This window comes from Conger conger, chromosome 13 (assembly GCF_963514075.1).
Source record: "Conger conger chromosome 13, fConCon1.1, whole genome shotgun sequence".
NCBI classification, from domain to species: Eukaryota; Metazoa; Chordata; class Actinopteri; order Anguilliformes; family Congridae; genus Conger; species Conger conger.
This window is the reverse complement of record NC_083772.1, coordinates 24,537,636-24,547,393: the sequence shown is the minus strand read 5'-3', so window position 1 is coordinate 24,547,393 and position 9,758 is coordinate 24,537,636. Positions and strand designations below refer to the sequence as shown.

The 9,758-nt window shown below is 38.7% G+C and overlaps 1 protein-coding gene across 1 annotated transcript; it reads right to left on the bottom strand.

Annotated features, from left to right (window-relative positions):
* Nucleotides 1-897: 897 nt before the first annotated feature.
* Nucleotides 898-9,073, bottom strand: chordc1a (cysteine and histidine-rich domain (CHORD) containing 1a). Its single transcript, XM_061216786.1, has 11 exons — nucleotides 8,793-9,073; nucleotides 8,030-8,079; nucleotides 7,876-7,932; nucleotides 7,565-7,725; nucleotides 6,774-6,877; nucleotides 6,068-6,126; nucleotides 5,836-5,906; nucleotides 5,146-5,251; nucleotides 2,857-2,976; nucleotides 2,336-2,398; nucleotides 898-2,201 (listed from the first exon to the last, which is right to left on the bottom strand). The coding sequence occupies exons 1-11, from the start codon at nucleotides 8,854-8,856 to the stop codon at nucleotides 2,037-2,039; spliced, it is 1,020 nt and encodes a 339-aa protein (XP_061072770.1). The 5' UTR covers nucleotides 8,857-9,073; the 3' UTR covers nucleotides 898-2,036.
* Between the last annotated feature and the right edge of the window lie 685 nt (nucleotides 9,074-9,758).

Sequence of the window (9,758 nt, the reverse complement as noted above, 5' to 3'; positions counted from 1 at the left end):
TTCATGCTTTGATGGCAACAAACATATGCTGTGGTTAAGGGCATTCACAAAAATCCAAAATAACGAAGCAGTGTTTGGGACATTTGTTCAGTTCAGCCAACAAGTGTTTATGTATGGAGCAATGAAGTGGAGAGTTCCAGGAGGGCAAAACATGAGACAAATTTATTTTTTCTATGATTCAACCCTGGCAATACACTCAGTAACCACTTTATTAGGCAGACCTGTACAGCAGCTTGTTAATGGAAATATCGAATCAGCCAATCATGACAGTAGCTCAATGCATAACAGCATACATACATGGTCAAGAGATTCAGTTGTTCAGATCAAACATCAGAATGGGGAAGAAGTGTGATCCAACTGACTTTGACCATAGGATGACTGTTGGCGCGAGACAGGGTGGACTGAGTATCTAAGAAACCGCTGATCTCCTGGGATTTTCACTCACAAGAGTCTCTGTAGAGTTAAGAGAATAGTGCAAAAAATATATATAAATCCAGCAACTGCATGGGTCTCTAAGCAATGTTTCCAGCACTTTGTTGAATCCATGCCACAAAGAATTCAGGCTGTTTGTGGGCAAAGAGCAGTCCTACCCAATACTACAAAGGCGTACCTAATAAGGTGGTCACTAAGTGAATTCCGGATAAATTTTACTTTAAGAACCACAAGTTTTGCCAGCTGGAATGTAAAAACTTTGCTCAATATCTCAGAAGTGCTCTAATCCCAGATATAACCATACAACACTAAACTCAGGATATAGTGATCTTAACATCGTGAAATCTTTATTTGATTACTCTTTGGATTCATAATCTAGATTGCTATTGTGAAATTGAAAAAATACAGCCAAGGGCAAAGTATGCAATGATATTTTCACTGTGATGTGAACAGCCCAAACATGCATCTTTTCATGATTTTTATTTGTCTTGGCTTTAGGAAAAATAAAGCATTCTGAATCGGCTTTAAAAACCAAAGTGAAGAAAATCAAGTTTGAGGGTCTTCAATTACAGTCACAAGGTGAAACACAACAGAGAAAAGGGGCACAACCACTTCAATATTGGTACACTTTGAAAAAGAAAGAAAAACAGATACACTTATGCAGTTAAATTCCACATATTCACTGTGGGAATTAAAATAGTTGAAAGCTTTTAATATTCCCAGTGCCGTTCAGACAAAATCTGTGGATATTTGTATGCAATATTGTAATAACTGGGTTAATTTGACAAACTGTTACCAGTGGTTTCAAAAAGATGCTAAGCAAGTGGATATTAAGCAGGTTCATCTGTGCTGCCATTCATTTTATTTCTCCTCATGCTTCTCAATACAGCACAATACAAATCAAAGTGCATTCAGTATACCAATAGCCTTTATAATACAAAAGGTCTACTGTATACTGTACAATCAAGTCATGAAAAACATGCACCTAGTCTAACCAGATTTGCATTCCCACTGGTTAACACTAACTGAATTGGATAACATACACCGTCATATCAAGATTTGGGCAGTTTGAATACATGCTTGGAAATGAATATTTGGTTGAGGAGGGGATGGATGAGGCTGGCAAACCACAAAATATTGAATAAAAAGATAACGTAGAGAGAACCCACCTTTGAGAAAGTTAAAATCTCCTTAATTTTTTGCGTAGCTATACATGTATATTCTGTACAGTGGAATGCCAGTAGTACGGAAAACAAAAGAAAGTACATAGAAAATAGCATTTCAGTTTTCATAGTACACTGTGGAGGTAAAGGATGAAAACGAAATAGATTTTGAAATACCTGGAGGCTAATGTAAATTTGAACCACCACTCATGTTTCTCAGAAGCCCGCTTTCTGGATTTAAAGGTATGGTAACCTGCTGGCTCTGATTCGGTCTCAGGTATTCAGAGGTAACCGATGGTTCAAATCTTTCAGAGGATACAGTACAGAGTATTAGAAAAAAATAGGATGCGGCTTCTCTACAGTACGTTGAAATGACCTGGTCACCTCAGTATGCAGTTTGTCCCTGACACTGGTCTCAGTACGCGTGGGTGTATGAGTTAGTTAATCATCAGGGTCGTCTAGGTCTGCGTTCTCCTTCGTCTCTGCAGGCTGAGGTTTCTCAGGAGGTAGATCCAGCCTGGCCCATTTCATGGGCTCGGCTTTCTTCATGGCGATCTCAATCTTCGTCGCCGTCATGTTCATGACGCTCTTGTTCGCATCGATGACCTGGCCAGCATGAACGGTCAGGTTCAATAACGCCATGTTCCAATGTTCCAACAACCCGTCAGATTACTTGAGGGTTTTAACCAATTTAAGCAGAAACACTGTACACAATGACGAAATAAATAGTGAGTACTTACACCCCACAAAGTGATGTTGTGCTTAAATTCCTTTTCACCTTCAAATAGGACATGGATATAGAGCTGCAATTGGGGGGCAGGGGGAGATCATTCACAAGACAGTCAGCATAAGACATCCCAGTGAGCAGTAATCCTTTTTATTTTCTCTGCACGAATAACTACACAATATAAATGTATTTTAGAAATAGAATCAATAAGTGAAAGATGAATCTCTCACTTCTGCGTGTATGCCTCAATTCAAAACTATCAAACTATCATTTCCTATTTTCTTAAAACGATCTACTTTGAGAAAGTAAACCCAGCCTTGGTAACCAGTAGGGCTGCAATGGCAACTCATGGTTTGGTGCACACCTCAGTTTTGATTTCACAGTTCGATACAATTTTTGCTACAGCCTAAGTGTGAAACATAAAACTAGTTCATGCGTTACGAAAATGTAAATTATAGGCTAATTTCTGAAACCAAATTCAGCACATTAGCACAAACCCTGAATTGTTAACGGTGTGGCAGCAGGGCCTCTTACCTTTGTGCTATTCCCCTCCACAAAGCTCAACTCTGGAATGGAGTTTTTGGCATAGACCGAGATCGTGACTTGGCTGCCTGTCTGGTGCCAGTCAAACCTACAGGGCACAATCTTCTTCCCCTTTTAACCGAGAACAACAAAGTGTGAGGGGAGAAAGCGTTCCTAACGTTTCCCCGAAAAGCATCATTTTGTCTGACACTGAAAAAAATGCTACAGCACTTAATGTCTGAAAACTGAAAATACATTTTAAATCATTTTGGAACTGCTGCAACAAGTACTTGTTAACAGCCAACCCTAAACAAAGGCTTGATTGGAAATGAATAAAAAATGAACCTATACACCTGATGTTTTGTATTAGTTAAATTATAGGTTTACGGCAAGCTTGTATAAACACCTCTCATTTTAACCAACCTTTTTAATGCAAATGTGTTGTAGGGGAAAATTCACAGAACGAAAGATCTCCCTCCTAAAAGCATGATAACCAATCACAAGTCAAAATCAGACTCCGCCTTAGTGAGCAGGCTGGTTCCTCCAAAACTCTCGACGATGTGTGCTAAAAGTTTATCAATATACCTGTATTAAAGTATGATATGTACCCTGTATAGTTTTAAACTGATTAACTGCTAAATTGTGCTAGGATTACACAGTGAGCCCAGCCAGCTGGCGGGGGGGGGCCCGTCTTGAACTGTGTAGACCAAACTGTCAAGGACACGGATATGACTGTACAGCTGATTTCCCCAGGACTCTCGATGTTTTATGCCAGGAGTGTATCTATTTGACCTAGAACATTAATTATAGCTGAGCTTATGAAAACGCAAGAAACCAGTGAAAACTGTCGAAATGAGAGCAAAGAATGCTACGTACATTTACTCCCTTAGAAGAGAATAATTAATCAAATGTTTAGTATTTCTGTAAATTAGAAAAGTATATTAGAAGTGAATATTAATGAAATGTTTAGTTTGTCTGTATATTTTCAATGATTACTGCTGCTTAGTTCGTCTTATAAAAGCGAAAGATACAGAGTGACGTGTATGGATGACGTGTTAGAGGGAGGGCATCCAGAACTTTCTGAGGTCTGGTAGTTTGCCAAGAGCAGGTGCGGGGTGAAGTGAGGACACGTAGTTGGCAGAATGCCCTGAACTTTGTACAGAGTTGGCAGAGCATAAGGACCGTTGGCAATTTGCCACAATGACGTTGTGGGAGGAGCGTTGGGAGGAGTTACGATAAGAAAAGTGTGGGTGATTTGCCAGAATGCGGTTTGAGGAGGAGTTGTAGGTGGAGTAACTGTGTATAAAATGGGTGTACAAATGCCAGTCGGGGTTCAGTTCTGGAGAGCTGATCCGGCTTTATGCACGTGTGCTAATAAAGTCTGATTTTCCTGAAGATCTTGCTGCCTGGTGTCGTCTTTTCCCTCGCGAAGATGTTTTTCGACAAATTGAAGATTTGGACTCTGTCGTTTCCTAGACACGACAGTGTTTGTATTGTTTTTATTATAAATATTGTTAACTGCATTTCTTCGTACAATACTGGCATACACTTACATTGGCAGATAGATATGCAAGGTTCTATTTTCACACATTTTCTTCCTAAACAAGTCTGATGAATGACAGTAAACATTCATAGGGATGAATTAAACATTCATAGACTAGTGGTCTGTGATTATTAAACTCCGTAAGAGATACTGGAACTACATAAAGTCTACATAAACTCCATAAAGAAAAACTGGTATTTTGCACGGTGTAAATGCAATCCATTGTAATTCACCATAGCTCAGAAAACCCTGTTGAATGGGGCCAGATAAAGAAGTTCAATTGACCCACAAACCCATGCATAAGAAGCGGTGTTAAGATTTTAGACACCAACTTAAATCCCAATCATGTAGCTAGTTATAATAAGTGGTGCATAGCTACCCATTGCAAATGAGCCAGCCACAGTGAGTGCTGGCACAAGCCACCAAATAACCCCACTTATTTCACTCTTACTGTTTTTATACAAGTAACATGTCCAGGCCAACATGTGGTCTATTTACAAAGACTGTATAAAGGGCAGTACTACTAAAGGGAGTCTTTACCATATAACAGTAGAACTGTTTGTACTGTGATGCAGCAGTCTTGATGCCACAACATGTATGCACCTGGCACAAATAATTAACACAAATACGTACTGCAAACACTCATCATACCAATTGAAAATGTTTTCTTTTTTCTCAAAGACATCCCACATTTTCTTATGCTGCACAGCACAATTAAACCATAGTTCCTTCAGTAGCTAAAGAACAAAAACACTCACTGTATCCTCTTTCTTCCATAGGTGTGTTCCTCTTGAACAGCCCTCTTGGGACAGAAAGGTGTTGAAATCTGAGGTTTTCCTCTTGCAGCAGCTCCAGTACTTCATCCTGTTGACAGAAGAACAACAGGTATAGCCCAGTACTCATACCATGATTCTATTACCCTGCAGGGGCACTATGAGGCCCCACTCACTAGGACATAGGACCCTCTTTTTTGCGATTTCCAAACAGAGATATTATTTCGGCTACAAAATTATATCTGGACGAAAGCCAAGATACAGTCCCTCAAAAAGTCTTGGAACAGCAAAGACAATTCCTTCATTTGCGCAATACACTGAATAAATGTTGGGCTGAGCGAAAAAAATGAACACAAGATAAGGGTTGAGAATTTCAGCTTTTATTTCCTGGTATTTACACCTAGATGTGTTAAACTACTTGCAACATAGCACATTTGGTATCAGACCACCCAATTTTAGGTGAGCAAAACTATTGGAACAGAATACTAAATGAATCAACATGTCAGTAAGCCTTTTTCAATAATAGGAAGGGATTTACAATGTTTTAACAGACAAATCTACTGTATCTTTAATATTTGGTATATTAAAACAAGGAAATAAAAGCTGAAATTCATGTAGTAGTACACATTAAAATGAGCAAAAACATGGGGATTGGGAGACAAGACAGACACTTACCCTTCATGGAAAATTGGAAATCCTGCATGATACATACATGACTCCTCATTGCTTCCTGGTCCATTGAAAGTCTGGAAAACACAAGAGGGGAAAATTCCATCGAGTACTGCATGTAAAAGCATTTAACTACAATTGAACAAGAGCAAAGCTTATTCTGATCCATACATTTTCAAGAAGGTAGACTTAAAATACAAAACAGCAAATATTATGATTCAAGCTCAGGAACACGTACCTTTGAACAGCCACCATTTTTACACAATGTCCCGATCTTCACTTCATCACTCTCTTCCTCTGAAAAACACAGATTTGCATCATTGTAAAGGGGAGGCCAAAGACATTACAAATGGGCAGGAGAATATGGACCATTTCCCATTAAAGGTAGCTCTGCGGCAGGCAAAACTAAGGAGTGATTGGCTGAAGAGAGTCACACTGAATACATTGTTTAAATACAAAACATGTCCATAGTGCTCAAATGACTATATATATATATATATATATATATATATATATATACATATACATACATACATACATACAATATATATATATAATGTATAGGTATATTTATAGTTGCAAGGCACTCTCTTAGTGGAAACTTGCATTTGAACAGCCTTTACTTACTTGGCAAAATCTAGATTCGTAAAAACGTTTCAAATATAGAATACGGAACTCTAATGATGAGGAGCAATCAACGGAAAATTGCTTACTACCCACATGCAGCAGCAAAGCAGCCTTCTTCAGGGCTTTTTAAATACATTATATGTCTGTTCCAAGAAGTGTGCATTGTAACAAATAGGCAAGCCCACAATCTCAATCTTCTGAGTTTTTAAATGCATCAGAATGAGACCTGACCATTTAAAACCTGAAAACCAAAGCAGCATTCACTTTCATTATTCATTTTATTGTACTCAAAATATGCAACAAAAAAAACCAAGTACCTTTCTTCTCCGGTTCATTGACTTCTGATAGCTTCAGTTTTTCCAATGACTGCTTCAGAGAGGGGGAGACCTCTTGCTGTAGCCTAATAATGGGCTCATCGGCACTAAAACACGCAAAAAGAGTAATGGCCTCAATCACACCTCTTTGGAGAAAGGGGGAAAAAAACTGCCTCAAATCTAGTTAAAACATTTATTGCAATATTATCAGACTGTGTGCAGTCACAATTGCGTGTTGTGGATGGAAAATAAAACTCTCAACCAAAATCTCATTTGCATTACATAAGCTGACACTTATCTAAAGCGACTTTGTTGATTTGACTAAGCGGAGGCCAACCCCCCTGGGGCAATTAAGGCCCCACAGGTCAAATCACAGGTCAGACCACCACTGTACACATAAATAAATTTAAATATTTTGCACATCTGTATTATACATTTTATTTACATATACAAAAAACAATAATTTTATCCACTGGGTTGATATCCTGAGGAACATTTTAGTGAATCAAAGAACCGTCAGTTCCTGCTCATAAAATATTAAATTGGAGGACAAAAATAAGGTCTGAAGCTCGCATTTATATTTTGGTCTGGTTAGTCCAGGTGAACAACTAAGTACCTTTAATATGAAGAATAACGGTGTATCAGTATAAATGTTTATTTTTGGTTATGTTTTCCTCCAAATCCCCCCAAGTATCAAACAGCACAAATAAAAGACAGGTTTATCAGAGTCAATTCCACTAACTGGAGAAAATTGAATACTATAATCACGAGCAAATAATATAATTAGACAATACCTTGGTCGCTGAATTGACTCCATGGGTTTTGGTCCTTGTATAACATACTCATTGAACTTTTGTTTCAGGTCCTCTAGTTCTTTCTTCTCACCAGACGTCTTAACATCTGGTTTCACAGGTTCAGGAGGTTTCTCTTTATTGTGTGGGCCCTTCGTACATCCCTTCATAAAAATAACTTGAATAGCACTCAATAAATTAAGGTACACATGACCAGTCAAGAAGTTACAATAGTTACAACAACTTTTGCAATGACATTCTATTCTACAGAAGAAAAAACGTGTCAGGTATATGAAGCTGGTTTCCATACTTACAGGAATGCTTAAGAAATCAGAGAAGTCAGTCGTTCGTCTTTTACAACAAGACCAACCCTAAAACAACAATGGAAAATATCACTTTTCAATTGAAAAGGAGGTCATTTGAAAAAGGAGGTAATTTAAAAAAGGAAAGGCGTAGGTCGGAACTTACCTTTAGTGCATCATGAAAGACAGGAACCCCAGGGTGGTACGTACAAGAATCTAAGGGAGGGAATACCATTCAAAAACATACGAGGCAAACTATTGCAGCTAGCTAAGGTTTTCCTGGCTGCAAATAGCGACATCTTTACAGTCTGCTATCACGAAATGTTTGAATGCCACGCACATCCACGTTCATCGACCGCGTCTTAGCAGACCGTTAGCTCTCTCACCAACCTATGACCACCCGTCAGCTATCTTCGGTTTACACGCCAAGCGATAGACCACAGAACAGTTATATTGCTTACACACATTTTATTGTCGAAATCATGGGGATGACCTTCCAGGTTTTATTCTTCCGGTTTAACTGTGACTATAGCTAACCCACATGCATGATTTTGTTGTGGCTAACCAATGTAAGCACAAGTCACCTAATAAAATGCCAACGTTAGCCAACATCTAACCAGCGACATTACGTTAGTTTTTTCTGAGGTGATAGCTAAATTAAGTATAATTTGAAGAATGGCGAACGTTTTCCAACTAGTCAACAAGGAAAGTAGGTAGCTAACTTACACTACTAACGTTAGCCTAATGTTACGCACATCGATCAAGTCAGGTAGCTAGCTAGCTAGCCAACTTAGCTAGCCAACAAACGAACATTGCTGCTTTAGTTAGCTCCTGGCTAGTTAAAATCCTATTTAGGCAAACCTTCGCTTGAGTTTCCAAGCTAACTAGCGTGTTTGTTCGTTAGTTAACGTTAGGTAACGCTCACTTACCATCTGCGTTTTTGTCTGGGTCAAAGCGTTGTCCGCAACCTTTATTGTAACACAGTACAGACATAGTAAAGCACTGTCCAAAATGTGACTAAATTGGATATCAAATTTAACGTTAGCTAGTGGTTGCTAGCCAAATATAGGCAACGTTAGCCAAATACTGAAGTTTCCCGAGCTGGTTAAAAGATATTCAGCTATCAGTTTGTTTCACTGTTATTTCCGGAAATTACCGGGCGGTTCGGGAAACTTCGCGAAGGTAGAGGGGGAGGGAGCATTTCGATGGGAGGGAGTCAGATGAGGCATCAGCACAAGTTTGACAAAATAACGTCACTGCAGACGTCACAGGAGGGGCGGGGCTGACGTCCATTAACTCAACTTCAGCCAGTTTGTTTGCTTGTTCACATGGAAATGTACTCGTGACTAAAATAGTTATAGTACAGACATATGGTGTGGTCAGGGACTCAAGAGCACCGTTAAAAAAAATCTCATATTGGGCACCACCAACCCAGGTCACCCGATTTTTGAAGGCCCACAAAAGTTTGTCCAATATGCAGATATGCAACCATACAGAATGGTACTATATTGTATATCAGGAATTAATCATGCTTACTGCTACTAGAACAAAGGACCTCTCCGATAGGGTCCGTTTCTTAAAACTTAACTTAAAAACCGGTTGGGAGACCTATGTTTCATATATGTTGGTGTATAAATTGTACAAATGATAAATTATGGGGTGTAAATTGTCAGATTTAATTTAATTTCTATTTTTAAGTCATGTAGCATATACTAGTATACATTTCATGTATACTTACCATTTGGGTTTGGCTTGATATTATAGGAAGTCTTCCATTAATCACGTCTGCCAAAAACTTGGATATCATTTCACGTGGACTGATGTAGTTATATACACCACCAGAGATGATGGAACCGATGAACAGTAAGATGCTGTTGTGGTAAAATGATTGTTAG

What these genes read in the sequence shown, in the direction of transcription:
- chordc1a (XM_061216786.1), bottom strand. Translation starts at nt 8,856, where the DNA reads ATGTCTGTACTGTGTTACAATAAAGGTTGCGGACAACGCTTTGACCCA. An exon ending in TCTTTCATGATGCACTAAAG is followed by an intron (nt 7,933 to 8,029) that starts GTAAGTTCCGAC and finishes TTGTTGTTTTAG; the next exon opens with GGTTGGTCTTGTTGTAAAAG. An exon ending in CTGATTTCTTAAGCATTCCT is followed by an intron (nt 7,726 to 7,875) that starts GTAAGTATGGAA and finishes ATTTTTATGAAG; the next exon opens with GGATGTACGAAGGGCCCACA.